This window comes from Protopterus annectens, chromosome 11.part0 (assembly GCF_019279795.1).
Source record: "Protopterus annectens isolate FY-2018-M chromosome 11.part0, PAN1.0, whole genome shotgun sequence".
Lineage (NCBI taxonomy): Eukaryota > Metazoa > Chordata > Ceratodontiformes > Protopteridae > Protopterus > Protopterus annectens.
Window position 1 is genome coordinate 924566126 of NC_056745.1, and position 22972 is coordinate 924589097.

Sequence of the window (22972 nt, forward strand, 5' to 3'; positions counted from 1 at the left end):
TTTAGCTGTGCCTCTCTGAAACTGGCGTTTTGTGAGAAAATGTGTTGCATTTAAATAAGAACAGTAATTAGAGTTATAGATGTCTTGTACTTAGAAAACCTGATATGAATTCACATTTTTCTTATGTCAATGTCTCAGGTTAACGGTATTTTTACTTTTGGATTTGTCCCTGATTCATTGAGAACTGTATGTCTAGTTTAACAGTAGGGACCGATAACACTAACTTTATTGTTATTGCTTGTGAGTCATGTTGCTGTGTTTATGGTAAAGTTGTGCTTGTGTCTGTGGTTTGAGACTGTCAGTCACTGAAACCCCGCCCCAGCCTCTGTGAAGGTATGGTGCGTTGTTTCTGTGAGATGTGCTGTGTCTTCATAATGCTTTTTAATGGCGTCATAGTGTACCTGTAATTCTTAAAATACTTGTATGTTTTCAGTTCTCTTTGATATAGGATTCCTATACATGGAGAAGACAAAAGGCAGCAAGACTCGCCCGAAGAAGACTATGAATAATTTGAGGAAGAAAGAACAGGGGTTTGTACTAGATGGAATAGCAGTAAGCACGAATTCTGCTTCTTATCAACATTGCAACCCCAAGCAATACTCCGGCATACCGCCCTATATCGCAATGAAAGACCCGCACTGCAAGCAACACTTCAAAAAGGCCACCATGTTTCCCCCGAATGCAAAGAACTATCAGGTAATACGACTAGAAGTGATCTACTAACAGGGCATACAGGGTGATATGTTGGGCTGTCATTGAAGCCATGTTATATATCCCTCAACTGCCCTTGATCTTTGTTCAGAACTTTGATCTCTGTTCTATTTAAACCTGGTGCTTTGAGGAGGAAGGTGGATTACAGTAAGTTCATAATGACTAATGTATATTTCTTCTACTTCAGAAAATGCATGTTGGTTCACCTATTATTCTGTCACTGTCCAGGTTAGTTGGTACTGACATTTCAAAAAAGTGACCCTTATTTGGGAGTTAAAATAGAGCTCTGTGGCCAGGATAACAAGGAGGACTGTCAGTATAGGTTGCAACAGATCCAAGTGTTTTCCTCATCATTTGTGTACCTGAAAGTTTAATCATGATCGGTAAGGGCTGTGATAGAATTTATCTTTAAATTCAAGTTGCATAATGATGTTGTTGCTGGTTGAAAAAAGGGCATTGTTGTAGAACAGTATTTCCCTGGTCAGTCTGTGCAGGTGGATTTAATCCACATCAGCATGTGGAATGGCATTGGAAATATATGGTGTAGGGACATAAACCTCTTCTTCAACATCAGCTGAACGGTTTGGAGGGATGGGTATATTTCACAGCGGATACTGCTGCTGTGGAACAGACCTCCCCCTTCCACACACACAAAAAAAAAATTCACCTGTCCCTTTCCAAATGCAACTTGGCTATGTGGCTGGAAAACAGAATATTGCAGGACTGTACTATTAATAGATGGGGGCAGCTCCTATGCATGGGTCCTCTTAAATTATCTATGGTATGATTTCTGCTGTTCTTATTAGGGGTAATATTTAATTATCAGTGATGGGATGGGTAAGACCAATCTGTAACCAAATGGGCTATGTTATTTTGAGCACAAAAAGGGAAACTGGCTATTTTTAAAGTCCCATAAGGGCAGCTAGCCTAGTACTTCCATGTGAATAAACATAGGGAAATGTCTTGCATCGCAGACCTGTTCCATAGGGTTGCTACCTTCTCAAATGTCCAAAGTGGATTACCTCCCAGGTCAGTCTGTGCACAAGTGGCCATAGCTTGTGTGAACATGCCAAATGGCAGTGATGTTTTATGTAGACAATGCATTATTGACTGCCATGCAGATTTGCCAGTAACATCATGCATACATTGGTAGTTGATCGACAGGTATTGAAATCACTGCTGTATACATGGGGTCTGCTGGAGACAGATGTCTTAGTAATATTAATGTGGTGTCTCACAGGATGTGCAGTAGCAAGTCCCGGCTTAACACCGCCCAGCAATCGGTGAATACCCCCCCCCCCCAAATTAAATATACCAACTTTGAGATTGCACTACATTGAGGAAGTACGAATAGACAATGAATATTCATGCCGCTTCCGCATGGCTTGTCAGTCCTGCATGTTTCCTGTTGTGACGACACACCCATTTCACCTGTTAGTCACTAAGACCACGTCCACATCTGTGCAGAATAGCCTGTGATGTACTACATTAATACAAAGCCAGAAACATATCTGAAGATAAACGGTTGAGCTGAATGTTGTCGGCTACCATCACTGCCTAGTAGTACACAAATCTAAATGGGGAAGCAATTGCCTCCAAAGACTACACTGACTTCAGCACAACTGATGTTTTTCTTCAAGAGTTAAATTCAGTGGGGAGTACAGTTGTCACTTTTATGTCCATAGGTAAACTTGAGAAGCAAAGTTTCTGATGGAATCCTTTTGAACAGTGGCTCTCTGCATGCATTTGCCAAAAAAAAGTGTCAACCTTTGGCAGGGTTTGTGCGGGACTTGCTACTGTGCACCTGCTGAGGACAAGCATGTATTTACGCACGATTGTAACGCAAACTGGAACTATGAAATTAAAATACTTTCAATGTGGAAACAAATGGACAAATTAGTGTGTTATCAAATGCTATTTAAATTTGTATCTCCCTGATAGCAGACACGTACTCCAACCCTTAATGTGTTTTTTATAAAACAGACCCAACAGTGTCAACATGATGTCTGTAACCAATCAGTGAATCTCTAACTGAATCAACCAGAAACCAGAAGAGAGATGCACTGCTTTTGAAATTGAAATAAAAACCTGTTCTATCTGCGGAATTTGTGCCCTGCAGTGCCACCAGATCTTTTAGTGAAATGCAAAAATTAATGTATAGCTTAAAGGACCTTAATGTTTTCTTAAATTCTTTCAGGGTAATAGTAGTAGTGTTGTTTCTTTGGGGTGATGGTTCCTGATCGATGTTGTGTAAATTTAAAATTTTTCCCCAATATACTGTGTGTACAGTGAAAGGAAATGTGCAAGGCCAAACAACAATTTTCAAAAATATACATGGTAAAAGGAAGGGGATGGAATACATGGTCCGATGGAAAAGTATGCAGTATTGCAGATGCACATAGGAAATCTACAAAAACTGCTTGCAGACTACGTGGTGAGAGGAAGGGGGTGTACTACATGGTCTGATTAAAAAAAAACAAATGCAGGGGGAACATGAGCAGCTTCTGCTCCACCAGCGTTACAGACAGACAGATACACAACAAAGTTCATAAAAACATGTGATATGTTTTACTTGTAAGAAAATGGGTCACATTATAATAGTGCTTCTTCAAACCCAAAAATAGTGAAAGAAGTCAAGATAAAGAAAATACATTAAGGGACAATCGGTCACCGGAACAAACACCGAGGGATGCATAAAAATAAAATATACCCTATGAAATGCCAGATCATGGCAGGCAACAAGCATTAAAGCAATACATTAACAAAATACAGGTTATTGGTTGGCAGCAAAGTACAGGGATCTTTTAAAGCGATGGAAGACTATGTTAGTATACAAAACTCAATGTTAATTAATTAAACAATGGGGACAGTAAAAGACAGAAAAATACTTTACTGGTTTAATAAGCCAGGACAAGACTCCGAATAAACACAGATATAACCTACAGCCGTACAGATTTAAAGTAAAATTAATACAAATAAACACTGCAATTAAATGGGTATTCAAGTCCACATCTACGTCTGGAAATGGAGTAACATTTAAGGCAGTATCTATGACAAATCCTAAATGACAAAAGGTTCTATAGTAACAAGAGGGTCAACCCCCCACATTAAAAGTACAGTATGTCTCCAAAGGCAGCTTATGCATACAGCAAACAGGATCAGTATTGGTAAAAAACAGTGACTGTAATGACATACATTTTCAAAAGAATGTATTACATAAAATATAACAGCAAACAGTCATAAACAAAGTAATACAGCAAAAACATCATTAGTCAAACTGGAGTAACTGCCATCTGGGTAATAATACATAGCAATACATACAGGTAGTAAAGTACAGTCATTAAATCTTAGACAAATAGCATTTTACAGCTAATAAAAATCCAAGCAAATGCAGCACACCATGTTGGTTCATAAAAATCAGTGTAAGTTCAGAACAATGAAACCGCATCAGTACAGTAACAGTCTTAAAAGTTTAAATTTGTTTCAAATTTGTTTCTATAATAGCAATCTATGAACAAGGCAATCTAAAGCAGTTGCAAAGAAAAAATGGGGAGAAATACTCATATAATAAATCATGAGAACAGGTACATCATAATTGGATACCTGATTTCAATATATTTTGGACATGCAAAATTTGTTTGTAAAGTCATGTGACAAGTCAAATTGTTGGGTTTTTAGCCACATTCCTTGCAGAGGGCAAATGCATTACACGCAGTCCCTGTAGAGGTTACACATACAGGTTTTATGTTTAAAAAATCTTAAAAAAGTACAGTTGTAAAACAATCAGCCATAAAAAAAACATTTACAGTTGATAAAAATAGGAAAAGGGATACTGTTAAAAAAAATGGTCATGTAAAAAAGCTTGAGTATAAAATAAAAACAGCATGGGAGTTAACACATAATACTACTTTTAAAGAAGAGATGAAAGAAAAAAAATTCTGTTACATAGAGTATGTAGTTCCAGTAATGAGATTTACTCACATATTACCAGAGACCATGGTAAAAAAAATCAACAGAAAAAGAGGGAGGTTCATGATTTAAAAAAAAAAAAAATATATATATATATATATATATATATATATATATAGGAAAAAGATTTTAAAAACGGCTGGACATGGGAAATGATGTTATTTCAGAAACTGATTTTTTCACTGGTAATATCAAATTCAACTTATGGAGTTAGCTCGGATATAAAAGAAGAAATGTGTTAACAGTTACTTGTTTGACAGTTTTATAACAATGAAGAAAAGCTATTCAGTACAGAGGATCACATTTTCCTGTAAATTGCTTTTTTTTTTTTTTTTTTTTTTTAAATATTCTTTTCCCAAAGCAATAATATGTTTGTTTCTAATACAAGATTTTGCCTTGTAAGGCAAGGGTTAACTTGACAAGATTTTGAAATACTCGTGTGTAACTGCAAGGCTGACCACTTGCTTAAGTAAACATAAAAACAAGTTAAAAATAGATAAGTAATAATGGCTATATGTCTATGATGGGGCACTGTAATTTCTGCATTAATTGCTCTTATCGTCATTATAAGATTTGTGTTAATAAAAGTATTAATCAAGTAACAGCCATTGGTAATGTAACACTCTAAAAAAAAAAATAGCATTGAATGATAGGGATTCGTATGTTGTAACAGACCAATGTATTCAAAGTACTGAAGATCATATTTTGTTGTAAATTGTCTTACAATTTTCATGGGTCTTAAATAAAAAAAAGTGGGAATTGATAGATATTGTGTAAATTAAAATGCTTTTCCCCAATATACTGTGTGTACAGTGAAAGGAAATGTGCAAGGCCGAACAGTTTTCAAAATAATATGCTTGCTTTACAAGAACAGTTATGTTCAGCTTTGATATTAATAACCTGTAGCGGTGGGCAATACTGTAAATGCATTCTGTTATAGAAAAAAAGGAATTTGATTTCTTGGCTTTCAGATGCAGAATTAAAGAAATAAAATGGAGACAGGCCAAGTGACACAACGATGACGTGGAGAGACTTTTGTGAAGTCTTCAGATACAGAAAGGACCAAAAAAGAGCATGAAATAACCATGGACTTTTTCATGACACAGACGGAAACCAGAAGAACAAGTCACAAGGACATTAAAAATAAAATTGTTTGAAAGGAGTATATAGACTGGACAGTATGTTTCATTCAGGGGTGACATTTTAGACTGTGTGCCTTAGTCTATTCATCTGTCTAGCTGTGTTATAATAGAATTGAAATAGCTCTGACAGAATTAACTGTTGGCAAGAATTTGTTCTGAGATAAGGTATAACCGATACAGTAGTACAGAGTTTGTCTGGTCTACTTTTGGACATTTTCTTCAGAGGCAAAATAAAGACCTCTGCTTGACATTTCTTCAGAAAAGAGAGACATTTCTTCAGTCCCATGTAGCAGTAGGGTTACCACTTGTTCCTCTTTGCATAGTTGTCTTGTTTAAAGGAAAAATGAATAAACTAAAAAAAATGGCAAATGCCCTGAGATTTTTAAGACAAAAAAATATATATATATTTTTTTCATTAATAGTTTCATAAAACAGTTATTTTGTATCTAAAACACCTAAATGCTGTATGAAATGGCATAATCAACCCAGATGCAACAACAATAAGCTTTTATTTTGGCAAAAAGTGAAGCTCTGTTCTTTGCATTGGCTGTATGTTTTGTCCTGCAAAATTCAACTTGTCTACAAAAAATGCCCTACTTTGGACATTTGAAAAGGTGGCACGGTGGCAACCCCATTTAACAGGTCTGCAATGTGAGGTATTTCCCTATGTTTATTCATAGATAAGTATTAGGCTAGCTGTCCTTGCGCTTACCTATCCCATGGACGATTAGTTAAATATTACTCCTAGTAACAGTAACTGGGATCAAACCATAGATTATTAAGAGGATCCATGCATAGGATAAAGGAATTAGGAGCTGTCCCTGTCCATTAGGATCCATGCATAGGATAAAGGAATTAGGAGCTGTCTCTGTCCATTAGGATCCATGCATGGGATAAAGGAATTGGGAGCTGTCCCTGTCCATTAGGATCCATGCATGGGATAAAGGAATTGGGAGCTGTCCCTGTCCATTAGGATCCATGCATGGGATAAAGGAATTGGGAGCTGTCCCTGTCCATTAGGATCCATGCATGGGATAAAGGAATTGGGAGCTGTCCCTGTCCATTAGGATCCATGCATAGGATAAAGGAATTGGGAGCTGTCCCTGTCCATTAGGATCCATGCATAGGATAAAGGAATTGGGAGCTGTCCCTGTCCATTAGGATCCATGCATAGGATAAAGGAATTAGCTGTCCCTGTCCATTAGTAGTGCAGGGGGGCAGCCTTGCAGTAAATTTTCTGTTTTCCATCCGTATAGCTAAGTTGCATTTGGAAAAGGACAGGGGTGAACTTTTTTTTTAAGGGGGGGGTCTGTTCCATAGCAGCAGTGTCCTCAGTGATATATACCCGTCCCTCCAAACTGTTCTGTCGATGTTGCAGAAGAGGTTTATGCTCCTACACCAAGTATTTTGGATGCCATTTCACATGCTGATGTGGAATAAATCCACCAATAATGGATCAGAGGATGGCTTGTATGCCAGACACAGGTCACCTCTTAGCAGTCTGTAGGATACTGAGTGCAGTGGCAGGGCTCTGGGTTTGTCCATGTAGGACATGTTTGGGTCTTGCATCCTGTTAGTCTCTGTGGGCATTCCATTTAGTGCATGTGTCTGGATAAATACATGCCAAAGACCATATTATAGTCAATGACTGGCCTAATGACAGCTGAGTAAAGGGGGGGCAATGATGTCCCTAGATCTAGATCCAGCCCCTGTGTTTATAATCTGTGCAATATAGAAGGGATTTCTTAGAACAGCCCACAGTGGTGAAAAGTTGGGTAACTGACTTTGTAAGTTCCCAATTCCAGAACATATAGGTCAACTCCTAGGGGAACATTGTCAGTATGGTAGTGCCCTAAGGTAGATGACTTCCCAAAGGATACAATAATGCATTTTTTGTCATTTAGTTTCAGACCACAATTTTGACATGTTATTTGAGACAAACCTTCTTGCATGATGGCCAAGTCATTTGGAGTTTCAGTGACTGCTCCTAGCTTATAGTCATCTGCAACCATAGCTCTCTTGTATTGGCTTTTTCAGCAAAGTAGATGCCAAACAGTGGAGGTCTCGGCACAGAGCCCTGTGGGACTCCAGTGGCGACTGGTCTCTTTGAGGAAGTAACTTCCCTTATTTTAATTATCTACATCCTGTCTGTGAGCCAGTTGCTAGTCCAGTGGGTGACACAGGGGTTTATGAACACAAATAACAAAAATGGAGATGAGAAGACCACAGCATAAAACCAATGATTTATTTCAAATCCAAGAAATCAAACCGGTACCAAGTAAATCACATCCAACAGATGCTTCTTCAGACTTCATTCAAACAAAAACTTACATACCATTTAAGTACATCATTGATTAAATCATTTGCATTAACAATCAATCAATTACTAGCCTTAAAGGTATAACTCTGAAAAACACTAAATTTAAAAATACATGTGTATATATATATATATATATATATATATATAATCAAACAGAAATATAAATGGTTTATTAAAAATTACTTAAATCTGTTAGCAGCAAGTTAAGGTTTTATAGATGCCCGTTCATTAAGACCAGTGCATTTATCGGCCTGTAACTTAACTATGCAATAAAGTTCCTTTTGTTCAGTAACATTTTTCTTATCACCTAGCCTTAAACCACAGTCTATACTACATATAACTAAAAATTTGAAAGTATGACTTTCATTCACCCTAATATGTTTGGCTAATGCACTTCTTTCAACATCATCATTGCGAATGGCAGAAAGATGTTCCCTAATTCTTTCACAAAGAGACCTATTTGTCATGCCTACATAAAATGATGTACAGCCATTACAGACTGCAAGATATATCAAGTCATTAGTGGCGCATGTAGCATTTACTCTGAATTCATATCTAATGCTAGTCGTGAGATGTATGAAAATATTATCCACACTTAATACTTTGCATTACACTTCCCACAAGATGTTAAATATGGTTTAAACTCTCGCTTCTTCTGTGGACATTGTTTATCCGAGTTATATAATAACCTCTTCAAATTCTTTTTATTATTATATCTAAAACATGGTTTATCACCCACAATCTCTTTAATTTGGGCATTAGTTTGCAGAATAAACCAATTCCATTTCACAATATCCCTTACCGTATTGATATTACTAGAATATTGTAAGCTTAAAAAAAGCTTTATTTATATTATAATTATCTTTATTTCTAATTTCAGATATATCCCTAGTCTCCAAATTTGTTTTACTCATATAAGGTTTAGCTTTTGTACTTCTTAAATTTTTAACATATCCAAGGTTATAATCCATTTTTTTGCCTAGTATATTTATGTTCAACCAACTCCTCCCTAAAGGTATCTAAGTCATTCATAAAGGTTCTATCATCAGTGTTCAACCTAGATATCCGTATACCTTGTCCCTTTATTATATACATATGCCGGATGCATGCTAGCCCGAGATAAGATGCTATTTCTTCGGCATGTTTTTCTATGCAAAGTAGTGGAAAAAAAACACCTTCATGATCTTTCATAATGGCTGCATCTAGAAAGTCTATCATTGTTTTAGAAGCTTTTGATGTAAATCTCAAGAAACTGGTACTTTTGTTCAAATGCTCTACAAATTACATCAGCTGCATCTATGAACCAGTCCAAATAAAAAAGAGATCATCTACAAACCGTTTATGTAAATAAATATAAGGTTTGTAGGTAGCATTCATCAAAATTGCTTCATCCTCCCAATGTGCCAACACAATATTTGTGTAACTGTTGGTACACGGTGTACCCATCGCAACACCTACCTGTTGCAGGTAATATTTCCCATCAAACAGCATCACATTATTCTCGAGAATGATCTCCAACAGCATACAAACTAAATCAATTTGTCATATATACTGTTATTTCCTAAATATATTTTTACCGCTTCAATACCATAAGAATGCGGTATAACTGTAAATAAAGAATTTACGTCCAATGTTACCAACCAACTTTCTTTCAATATATTTTGGTTGTTCACCATGATAGGCAATACATCACATAGTAACTGTTTACAGTCCTTTAGAATTTGTTCAGATTTATTAACAACAGGCCTGAACCACTTCTCAACAAAAACTGATGGTGGATAGGTGACCCACCCTCTACCAGACACAATCTGTCTGAGTGGGGGGGTTACTAGAATTTTTGTGTAGCTTAGGTTGGCCTTGAATCAATGGTATAACAGGATGTGAAATCAAAAAATAATCCAATAATGGCTTAGATATAATGTGGCTCAAAAAAACAATCATTCAACACACTAAACACATGGTTACAAATCAGATCAATTTCTGATGATGTTACTATCTTAAATACCTGTTTCTCATTTAACAAATTGATCATTTCCCTCTCATATGTAGTATCCAATATCACAATCCCCCCCTCCCTTGTCAGCTGGTCTAATACATATAGAAACATCATTCTGCAATGCTCGTAAAGCCTTATGCTCACTGACTGTCAAATTATAAAATTTTCCTTTCAAGTTTCTTCCATCTTTCGTAAAAACAGACATTAAGTAATTCTCACACACGTTACAAAATGTCTCTAAAGACGCATTTAACTCCAGTACAAACGTACTGGGTTTTTTAAAACTGTTGAAAGAGTTGTTAGAAGAATTATCAAAACTAAACATGGTTTTCAACATCATATTACATGCAGAAGTTTTAATGTTCAAAATGGTATCTACATACTGTGTATCAGACGATGGTATAAAAGTTAACCCACTCTGAAGTAGACTGTGTTCATATGTTGTTAACGGACGTTGAGATAAATTAAAAAACGGCATGTTTAAGTCTGTTTCTGTTCTCACATCCTCTTTATCGTACGATTTGGAGCTCTTTCCTGTGAGGGCAGCCTTCGCTTCCTTCCTGGACTCACTGATCGACCTCTCCTGGGCCATTCCAATTTGCGAATGGGTGAAGGGGGGGGGGCAAAGAATCCACTGAACTTGGAATTGTAGTCGATGCCAACTCTTTTCTTCGTACAACAGGTTCCAACGTATGGGACTCTTTAATATTGCAGGAGTCACCATAAAATTGTCAAAACTTGATATTCTGACCATCGATAGAACAATTAGTCACAGTAGTAGCATTGACAGAAACATTATTTTTTGGAGTATCGGTCGATTCTAATCTTGGTTGATTCCCGAATGTAACAGGTGATTCCTTACTGTTGGAACTATGTATCATATGTTCATTATTATTGTCATAAAACGCCTGGGCCAAGTGAAAACATTCCCGGCCCGAAAATCTTTTAAGTCTATCCATTATTTTTTTCTTTTGATTTATAAGTTGTTGCTCAAAAACAGTTAACACTGTCACAAAGTCTGTTGATGGCTTTGTCAAATATAGTAACAGGAACAAGATCTTGTAATTGTTGCTGCTTCAGTAGTATGTTCTTTAATAATATATCTTCAGTAGGCTTATGGAACCCAATCAAGAGTTCCATATACTTAAAACTGGTCTCCAGGTTAACTTTCTGCCAATGTTTCAGTAATTCTGGATAACTTTCACCTGACGTTGGTATGGTTAAAACTCTCAGGCCCCTTGAGACTACACAATGTGATAAGCATGCTTCAAAGTGTAGCCGCTGCCATTGTAAGTGCTTACATTTATTGATTTCATTTTCTAACTCATGCAACTTATTGATGAACATTTTCTCATCATAATTAGTTTGCCCATCAGTCACTAGTTCTTCTGAAGGTTCATACAATAATAATAGACTAATATCTCATTGTAACAAGTCATTTAGACTAGTAGTAGCAGTTACCTCAAGGTGCATGTTGTTAACCGGCTCATTCATTCTGTCTTCAGCCATGTCCCACAGGGCTAGCACAAACTGCATCAGTAGGTAAAGAAAAAGAACAATGAATGCAGCCACTACGGATAAACTTCCCCTTCTCCAAAAAATGTAGAACAATGAACACAAATAGCAAAAATGGAGATGAGAAGATAGCATAAAACCAATGATTTATTTCAAATCCAAGAAACAGGTACCAAGTTAGCGCTTTCACATCCAACAGATGCTTCTTCAGACTTCATTCAAACAAAACTTGCATACCATTTAAATACATCATTGATTAAATCATTTGCGTTAACAATCAATCAATTACTAGCCTTAAAGGTATAACTCTAAAAAACACTAAATTTAAAAATACATGCATATATATAATCAAACAGAAATATAAAAGGTTTATTAAAAATAAATCTTTTAGCAGCAAGTAAAGGTTTTATAGATAGGGGTTTATTCCCAGTTTTTCTTTTAGCTTTTCTATTGTGCATGAGTGGGGAGTTTAAAACCAATGAAAGCAATGCCAATATAGTGCTCTATATTGTAGTGAACTATCCATATCTAAAATTCAGTATAACAAATGTGGTGAACAACCAATATTCTGACTGTACAGTATGATTATTTCATAAAATAAATGTTTTCATGTTTCAAAATTGTATATGTGTGCTTAATTATCAGTACACCTTAAATCTGTCATCCCTCCTGTAATTTTTCTTCTCCACTCATTGTATTCCATCTCTGTTCTTCAGCTACCATTTTCTCTTCTGTTCCATCTCTGACTTTTTCTTAGCCTAGTATGAACCTATGAACCTATCTGCCCTAGGGCACTTGTAAGCCTAGCCAGAGTGTGTTTGGCTTTCGCCACCCATTTTAAATTAATTTTGCTATGCCCTTTTTCAAGGTTAGTATACTGTGCCTCTGTCTAACAGTGACACAGAAATGATACCATAACCTCTTTCCTTTTTATTCTAATGCTAACCATTACTCTACTGCTATATTTCTGTGCTTGTCCCTCTGTTGGCTTTATTTCTTCTACTACTACACTAATAATACTTGTATTTTCGCATTCTCTTCCCCTCAACTTCTTCCTCTGTATAAGTCTCATAGTTTCTCTGCCTTCATGGTAATTTTTGTTCTATTCCCCATAATCCTCCTTTATCCAGCACTGCCTCACTTACTAGCAGTCATCTCCTCCTCATTCCTCCGCACTTCATTCTCTCAGTCCCTCCATCACATCTAGATATTTATCCACTTAGCCACCCATTCCTTCCCTATACTCATGATTTCCTCCCATCTAGTCTTCCCCTAATCAAATCCCATTCTGTTTCTGATATATACTAGTACAATATTCTATGCTAAAAAGTTTTATTTCACTTGTATTTTCAAATCCATTTTTTCATTTATTTTACATTGCACATTTTTAGAGTTCTACCTGGACCTTTGCTGGCAATGGATATGTCTAGTCAGGCTTTCCCAAAGGAAGTAAATATTTAACTTTTTTTGTGAGATAGAATCACTTAATATTTGGCACAGAGTAAAGCTTGTGTTTATTTCCATTTAAGGATATTTTTATGGTTGTAGTGCAGTATTTTTGAGTCAGTTGACCAGTGCAGAAGCAGTGTTCAACCTGGAGGGTGGGTGAGTAATTACTTTTAATTCTGCGCTATTCTTTGACCCAGAATATCAACCGACGTTGGGTTAAAGTTGTGAATTGTTTCAGGGGTGTAGCCAGAGGCTTGTATTTCGTACTTGGATCTCATGGTGTTGCACCAAGCATCCACCTATTAAAAAAAAAAAACTCACAAAATATTGCAGTTTGCAAAAGGGAACTATTTTCAGCTTTACCAATTGTAACTATTATATGTCAGCCATATTTGGACTTTCATCATAGTAGGATTTCCCGCAGTGAAAGCTAAACTAGTATTCTGTATTGCTTGTAATGACTCACATGTTTACTTCTATTTGGAAAAAATCATGGAAATGATTTATGGCAACTTAATGGAGTTCCTATATGTTCATTCTCTGACACTCTACCTCACAAGATGGTCATACTAAAAAGGAACAACTGAGATGGGCTGACAAAAGCAGAGGCATAGTGTAGCTATTGCAGGGTAGCTGCCAGTTGAAAAAAAGTGCCAAGTTGTGGACTGGAATGCTGTGGTGGTGATCATTGCTAAGGCTAGACATTGTTTTTGCCCTGTGTCACTGGGTTTCTTAATCAGCAGCTGTTGCCATTGACCCTGTTGGCTAGCACAGGTAAAGACAAGTGTCAGGGAGAGTGCAGTTATATTGTTTATATGAAATTTGAGTCGTCTTAGTCTTTGTGATGTGTCCAAGTAGGATGAAAGAAATGGATTTGTGAATATCAGTCACAGCTAAGCTGAATCATACTATGCAGTGTGTGAAAAGATGGGCAGACTAAGAAGATGGTGTGCATTTTGCATAAGGTTACTTTTGTGCAAGGCATAGTACTTGGCATTACTAGTACTAGTCCTTGTACACTCTTGTCCGACCTTCACTGCATTTTCGAGTACTGTGAACAGTTTTGGAAGCTGTAAGGCAGGTGGAAATTTGGTTTAGTGCAAGCCTGCAAAGCAGTTTTTTTCAAAATCTTAAAGTGGTAAATAGGTGAGGTATGAGTATGGATTTATAAACTTGAGAATTTGTATGTGAAGGGAGAATGTTACGAAGACACCACACTTTTGGTGAGAAAACTGGTGATTGGGAGAAGAGGTCATGAGTGTGTTTAAAAAGGAGATGTTAGACTTGAGGAAATGTTAGCTAAGGAGTAGTGGTTCCCTGGTGCTTAAAAGTCTGAGAATTGTGGTACTTTGTAGGACATAGTAAGTAAAGGAGGGAAGCTACATGGGACTCTGCAACATTTGGACTGACTGAGCAAACTGTGGGTTTTCTGCCAGGATCTTTGTTGATGTGGTCACCTGCCATGACAGCTGCTATGTAGCAATAAAATGTAGTGTTCTACTTGGGGAAGGTGTTTCATGAATATTCTTAATCTGATGACACTGGAGGCAGACTTATAAAACAAGCAAAAGTACAGCTCATGAGTCTTTTTAGCAGAAAAATAAACATCACTTTAGTTTTTTTCAGCAAACAAGCTCAGTACTGTATGACAGTACAACACAGAGGAAGTGCTACCAGTCCTTTTCAACTGTAACAGCAAGAGACATTTGCATCCACAAAAAAACTCAAATGGTCTGGCAATTCCACACATCCTTGAATGTCAGATAAGCCCTTGCTTTACCCCATGATGAACTTCTGAGTGAAAAACTCTCATCTGATTTCTGTCAGTTTTTCATTTCATCCTCTCATATGAGTTCAGATCCGAACCATCTGATCGATCCGATTCTGCTGTTACTAAGCTTGTGGCAACTAAAAAGTTCTTTCACACCTCCCCTTAACCACAATGTACCACTCCCTGTTACCTCAGATTTTGTTTTCAGTCTAAACATTTTGCTTTTGGACTTTCAGGTGATATTTCTAAATTTCTCAATTTTTCGTTAGCTAATTCTCTTTCTGTGTAGTCAGTTCCTTCCTCCCCGTTTCTCTCTCTAAATCTTTTTACCCACAGCAACCATTTTTTTATTAGGTTTTCTTTCCTTTTCCCCCTTATACCCTTAGCAGTATCTTCTCTACTGTGGTTAGTAGCTAACCCCCTTCCTGTATCCTTTATATATAAAAAACTTTTTTTTTACTAGTTTGTGTGTGTTTTTGTGTGAGCATGCTTGTGTGCTCTCAGCCTTCTTTTTTTCTTGCCATGGCTGAGAAACAGGATAAGCCTCTTCTTAAGTCCATCCATCCATCCATCCATCCATCCTCAACCCCTTTTTCCCATTTTGCACATGGGGTCGGGGTGCAACTTCAGCAATGACAATCCTCTCGAGCCAAGGTTTACACTGCTGGGTGGCTAGCCCTGCCGCTGTAAGAAATGTGCTAAGTGTGGTCACAAAATGCCATACAGTGACTCGCACACTCTATATGTTTGCTGCCTGGGCCCTCTCCATCTGCAGGAAGACTGTGCAATCTGTCATTCCTTTAACCACCGGGCCCTGGTTGAAAGGAAGAATAAACTTCTTCTCAGAGGATTATTACCATCTTCTTTAGTGAGGCAATTTCTGGTGGTACCCCAAAATCTGTAGCTAAACCTAGGTTGGCTCATTAGAGCTGTGCATCTTCTGCCTCTAAAAGTACTGATAGAGGGGAAGAAGAGAACTTCCTCTGCTACATCTGATCCCTCGGAGCAGAGATGTAAATCTTCCAAACCTTCGACCCCATGACTCGATCGGGCCCTCGACTCTGAGTACTTCATTCTCTGATCTGGCTGCTTCACCTTCAAGCCTCTGTGATCTTGATAGGTTGGAACCATTGCAGTCGGATCCGATCTCCAGCCCTTTCAAGTCTGTATCCTCCCTGCCAAGAATTCAGTACTCCCCTTCTATAGACCCTGTGCCTTTGATGGTACCGTTTGCTTTTCTAAGCAGACCAAGATCTCCTTCATCTTCTTCCCATTCTACCAGAAGCCTTACAGAAGAAGACATGGAATGGATGGTCCAGAAAATTTTGTGAGTGCAGGGCATTACTAAGTCCCCCTCGACTTGGACCCAAATGGTCCTAGGTCTCTCCAAGTCATCCACTCTGCTTTGGTTCCTCCTTTGACTTCAGAGCAAGTCTTGGAGCCCACGGGTCCAATACTTCCATCAACTTCCTGCTCTGATCCAAAGATTTCCTTTTTCCTTGGATCGGATTTTTGCTCTGAGCTCTTCGGCCTTCTCGGAGCCTGAGAGTTCTCAGAGTTGTAGCAAGCCTGGTGAACCTCTGGTGCAGTAGATTCCTAGGCCTAAGTATCTGCCCTGGGGCTTCCTCTCTGGTGAGCTCTGTGCTGATTTCAAACCTGGGCGAGCCCTCTTCAGAGCTGGAGAGGACTCCTTCTCACAAGTGTGGCTTGTTGGAGGTGGACTCCCTCCCCATTCAGAAGCAGTCAGCTTTTGGGGCTCTGGAGAGGGCTATAGCTGCCTCTGCAACTAAGAAGTCACCTCCCCACTCTGATCCTCAGCCCCGTCTACACCCCCTGCGCACCTTTTCTGACCAGCACGTTCTACAGGGGCAGTGGGACCTTGCGTCTTATGGTACCTGTTGGGGTACCCCTGCCTTTTCTAATACCTCCCCAGAATATCCCACTGAGGAGGTTCCTCGAATGAAGACCAGCAAGAGGAAGCATTTGGGCTCCACCAAGAAGTCGGCCACAGATGATGAGGGAGAAGTATCCCCTCTGTCACCTTTTGAGGGTGTATCCTTTAGGGACATCTTGGCGATCGTACCATAGAGAGGTGGCTGGCAGTCCAGTAACCCTTCACCTAAGGCATCGGTGTACCTGGCGGCCTTCGGATCCCGACAGTCTACCAGCAGCCAATAAAACCTTTTGCACAAAAGGGTTTGCATTAGATGCCATGGTGGTGGTGGCAGCTGCTAAAAAGGAACTATCAGAGTCCAGTATTCATCCTCCAAATAAAGATTCCAAGACGATGGATAAATGCGGGAAGACATTCTTTTCTTCAGTGATCTTTGCATTGCGATCACTGAATTACCTTTTCCATTTCAGGAGGTTACAAAGGGATCTGATCAAGGAGCTCTCAGTTACTTTTAAAGGAGCCATAGCTGAGGGAGTCCAATAGAAGGTTGCTTCCCAGCTAGCAACCGTACATTCTGTAGCTAACTCCTCCATGAGGCTTAATGGTTATTCAGTCGAAGGAACAAGTAGAGCGTTGGGTTCCAGTATATTGATGAGGCATGCTTGGATGCACCTGTGCGACTTTGTCGAGCCTTTTACGTCTTTAGTCGATGCCCCATTTGAGGAAACGTCCCTTTTCGGTCCCAAGGTTAAAGATGCATTATCCAGGTGTGAGGAGGGTAAGATCCTTTCTGCCATGAGCATACATTTTTCTGCCCCTCTGAGACTTTGCCATAAAGGTCAGAGAGGAGGTAGCAAAATGCGGTTCAAGAAATCCCATGGATCTTACCAAGGCACATTTGAAGAGAGTTCTCCCAGGGACAGAGGGAGGAATAATTCTGGAAGACACTGCCCTCGTGACAAGAGGATGTCTGCAGAGCTAATGGTCTAGACAGCCTTCTTTGGAAGACCCTTCCAGCGGTCCTGAAAGGAGGCCCGATTGCCTGCCTGTGGAGGGGTCGACTATCCCTGCACTGGAGAGCCTGGCTAAAAATAACCACTGATTTATGGGTGCAGAGGATATTCCATTTTCCCAAGACCCTCCCCCCACAGAAGAATCCTGGACATCCAACCCAGTCAAAAGTATCAGGCAGTTATCCAAATTAAGAAACTGTTGGACAAGAGAGTCATAAAAGAGGCCCTCCCAGATCAAAGAGGATTCAGAACTTGCTCAAGGTTCTTTTTAGCTCCAAAGAAAACGGGACTGGGGCCCAATTCTGGACCTCAGCAGATTAAACAAGTCCGTTCGCCATAAGTTCCAAATGGTCACGGTACAGTCCATACTTTCTTGGAACAGGACGACTGGATGTGCTCCATAGACTTTCAGGATGTGTACTACCACATAGAAATGGACAGGTGATCCAGAAGGTATTTATGCTTCCGGCTGGGAGCTAGTCATTTCCAGTTCAGAGCGCTGCCCTTTATCTCACCATAGTCGGAGTATTCACCAAATGCATGGCAGTGGTAGCAGCTCACGGGAGGCACAAGGATTCAGTTTGTTTCCCTATTTGGATGACTGGCTCATTTCTGTCCCAGCCAGGCATCTACTTATTCGGGCAAGGGACTTTGTACAGAGCTGTGCATAACATTATGAAACGACACACTTGGACCCCGCTGAAACACTGGAGTTCATAGGAGCAATTTTGGACACAAATCAGATGGTTGCAAGACTTCCACAATGTGTGCAAACAATTGGGCACCAGACATGCAAACTACTTTAGAACAAGACGATGGCTGCCCACCATGTCTTACAGGCTCTAGGCTGAATGACAGCTGCTTTAGTTTTAGTCCTGCTGGTGAGATTTCACATGCAATTGCTACAATGGCTTCTGGCCTCACAGTTGTCAATTATCCAGCAACTGATGTCATACTAGATACTCATTAAGGACACCTGCAGAAAAGCCCTGACATGGTGGATTCATTTAGGTCCGGTAATGCAAGGTCGACCATTTGTTCTCCAACAACCTCAGACCATGGTGACCACGGACACTTCCCAGATAGGGTGGCGGGGCACTATTCGGGGAAGACAGTTCAAGGCATCTGGTCTCCTGATGAGGCCAGTTTGCACATAAACTTCCTGGAGATGAAGGCAGTGCTACTAGATTTGCAGGCTTTTCAAGCTGCTCTTCCTCTGGCAACCGTTGAGATTCATGTGGTCTGGTATATAAACAAGCAAGGAGAAACCATATCATACCCCCAGTGTTGAGAAGCACTAAGAGTGTGGCAGTGGGCAATATCATTCAACCACTTTTTTTTGTAGCAACACACATTCTGGAAAGTCCAGCATGATAGCAGACAAATTGAGCAGATCAGTTCTTATGCCTCACGCATGGTCCCTCAACCAGAAAGTAGTGGAAGAGATTTCCCGCAGACTGGGATACCCTGCTGCGACCTCTTTGCATCTACTGTGAGCAAGTGGTGCAGCAGTTACTTTGTCCTAATCTCCCCAACCAGGGAGTCCCAGAGGGATGCTATCATACATGACTCGCCTCTGTCTCCTTTATGCCTTCCCCTCTATCCCCCTTGATTATCTAAATTTCTCCAGTGAGCAAATTGGTTGAAGAGAAAGTAATCCTCATTGCTCCATTTTGGCTTTGACAAATCTGGTTTCCTTTGACCTCATTTATGGGAAGAACCTTGGATTCTGGAACCCACTCCAGACCTTCTTTTGCACCCAACAGGGATGATTTCATCCCAGTCTATCTAACCTCAAGATGACGGCTTGGTTTCTCCAATTCCATTTATAACTAGACAACCTGTGCTCTTTCCTAGTTCGTCGTATTTTGATATCTTCCCATAAGCAATCCACTCAAAAGCTGTGTATAGGAGCAAATGGAGGAGGCTTGTAACCTGGGATTAGCAACATGGTATAGATCCTACACAGCTTCTGTTCACTTCGTTATAGAATTTTTGGCTGACCTCTTTGACACTAGAGCAGCAGCCTTCACTATCTAAGTACAATTTTTCATATTGGGAATTATAAATTGTCTCTGATTTCCAACAAGTTTTGCAAGACCTTCTTGAAAGGGACTTTATTGCTTAGGCCACCATACAAAGATCCCTCTTCTCCTTGGGACCTTAACTTGGTGCTATGTTTTATAGTTCAGTCCCTGTTTGAACTTGCAGCGACATGTAATATGAAATTGTGTTGGAAGACCATTTTCCTAGTAACTATTACTTCGGCTAGATATCAGAAATTCAGGTCTTATCCTCCCAGCTTCCTAATTTTTTATAAGGACAAGATTTTCTTGTGCACCAATCCTTCCTTTTTACCTAAAGTTGTTTCTGAGACTAATTTCAGTCAAGCCATTAACTTGCCCATTTTCTTTCCTAACTTCATTAGTAAAGGTAAGATACGTACTGCATCTATTGGATGTCCATAGACAGTTATATTTTATCTGCACAGGACAAAAAAATTTAGAAAGGCAGATCAATTATTTCTTTATCCTGTCCTAGAAAGGGCCTACCAATATCCAAAGTTACTCCTGCCAGTATCCAACGTTACTCCTGCCAATATCCAAGTTTACTCTAGAGAAATGGCTATCTGATTGCATTACGTTTGTCTACACCAGACAAGGTACAGCTCTTCCCAGACCTGTCCGGGCTCATTCAGCCAGGGCCACTTCAGCGTTTTTTCAGAGTAATGCAACCATGGATGAAATTTGTGCAGTACCGGCAAATCATATCACTCATTACAATTTGGATTTGGTCTCCAGGGTAAGAGCCTCCTTTGGTTTGATGGTTCTGGGAAATAGTCTTCTGTGACTCCTACCCAGGATGAAAGTAGCTGGGGACTCTGTTTCATATGTGAGGATGAAATGAAAAATAGACCATACAGTTGTAACGTTATGGCAAGTACATAACTTCTTTGGCTGATATTGCCAATTTTTCATTTCTCCTCAAACCTCCCTCCAAGCCCCCAACCTTTTTTGTTTCTGGTAGAATGGGAATTATAATTTATGGCACTTTATCTTCCCCATACTCCAGAAATGGTCTCCTTGCAATTACATTTCATATAATTTTTCCTTCTGGGAGTAATCTTAACAAGATCTGAGGTAACAGGAAAGGATGCATTGTGGGCAAGGAGAGGTGTCCAAGAGCGTTTTGGTTGCCACAAGCTTAGTAACGGCAGAGTCAGATCTGGTGGTACAGATCCAAACCCATATATGAGGAGAAATGAAAAAAACAACAATAAAGATGGACCGTTATGGTAAGTACAGAACTTCTTTTTTTTTTTTTTTTTTTTTGCTGCCTTAAGGCGGCTTTCTTTAATACAAGCATATTGGTAATCAGTGTTTAATACAAGTAATATAGTCACTAACTACTATATTTTCCCATTAACAAAGTACTTGTACACATTAACACATTTAAACCTTCTCCGTTCAGTCTGTGTATGTGCGTGTATATGTTTATATTGGTATACTACTTGAAATGAAGATATATATATATATATATATATATATATATATATATATCTATATAGAATATAGGGCCTACTTTAAACTAAAGTATGCTTAAATGAATCTGACTTACCCAAGCAGATTTCTCCAAAACAGCATTTCAATGAATGCACGGACTGCTGAATTCCTTTCCCTGTGAAAGGAACCACTTGGCCACCATGGTGAACTGTGCCCTCTCCTCCATTTAGTGCAATCTCGGAATTGGTATATTTAAGTGGGAGCTGTGGGGGGCTTACTTTTTCTCCGTTTTGGTTACTTACCATGGTGGCCAAGTGGTTCCTTTCACAGGGAAAGGAATTTGGCAGCCTTTGCATTCAAACTGTGCCTCTCTTCCATTTAGTGTGATCTCTGAGTTGGTATATTTAAGTGGGGGGCTTACATTTGCTCCGTTTTGGTAAATAGTTTTTTTTAATAAACGAAGTGGGCTTACTTTTGCTCCGTTTTGGTAAATAGTTTTTTTTTATTAAATGAAGTAACTGTTGAAAAACAGATAAATGCATGGTTGCAATAGTGAGACTAGGTTTTCATAACGAGCTGTTCAAGAAGGAAAACAGAAAGAAGCCCCACCAGAGAGATGTGATAGTTGAGATAATGAACATAATATATAGAGTGCTAAGAGAAGACCAATCAGTTGGCCATTTCTGAGGAGTTTAGTGTCCAATGCAGCAGCTCTGGGAGTGAACCAACTACAGTGAAGGATGACCTACAAAGAGAAACTGTAAAGTGTTCGCTGTTCCTGACTGAGGAATCTGGAAAGGTGTGCCAACAGATATTTTTTCGTAGCATTGTAAGAGTTAAAGATGGTTGATGTAGTTTTGATTAAACCAGAAGTTTTTGCTTGAAAAGCTAACTTTTAATTTTTATTGTATGCAAGTTTGTTGCAGTTCTTAATAAAACTTGATTTTTATAAGGCTGATGCTGTCAGTTGCTTTAATCTTCCATATTTGTGGAGTGCCGATACTTGGGCCCAGATTATTAATCTCAGGTTCTTGGGACTATAGTCAGAGATGGGTGTGCTATATTGGAAGATAACCTGCACTGGATATCCATATTATTTCCACATGAAATATTACTAGGTTGTGTGAATGTCAGTTGTTTGGACATAAATTCTAACTCCCTTACAGATAGCATGAACTTGTATGGTTTCACTCAAGTAATTAATAGGCCTCACACGTTATAGCAAGACATCAAATTCTCTTAGACTGGATCCTTGTATTAAACCCTAGCAAGTACTCCACCACAGGTACAATGTCAGACTCTCTCAGTGATCTGCCACTCTCTAAAACTAGACATCTCACATATCCGGTTAAACAGCACATATTGTTTCCAAGTTTAACCACAAAATGTTCATTACTATACTGTCATCTATTAACTGGAACTTCCTAAAAATCCTCCCCTTAGACAGTGCTGTATTTGAATTCAATGCAGCTTTTCTAAATATCCCAAACAGTCTTGCATCTCCTAGAAGAAAGAGACTGAAAACAAATAATGCAATTTTTTTATCCAAAATGAGTAGAATGCTAATGCAGGATAGAGAAAAAGCATGAAAATAATGGCAAAAATAAAACACCTCAATATTTTAAACTTCGGAGTGCTTCACAATCATATTAAAAAGCAAATAAATGAAGACAAAAAACGAAAATAATT

General features: G+C 38.9%; 1 protein-coding gene across 2 annotated transcripts in view; it reads left to right on the plus strand.

The window, feature by feature from the left end:
* LOC122815644 (uncharacterized protein C17orf98-like) overlaps nucleotides 1-22972 on the plus strand; it is a 78006-nt gene that overhangs the window by 369 nt on the left and 54665 nt on the right. For both annotated transcript variants that reach the window (XM_044088316.1, XM_044088317.1), the window contains exon 2: nucleotides 434-696. In XM_044088316.1, the coding sequence (XP_043944251.1) occupies nucleotides 434-696 (263 nt within the window). The remainder of the gene's footprint in view (nucleotides 1-433; nucleotides 697-22972) is intronic.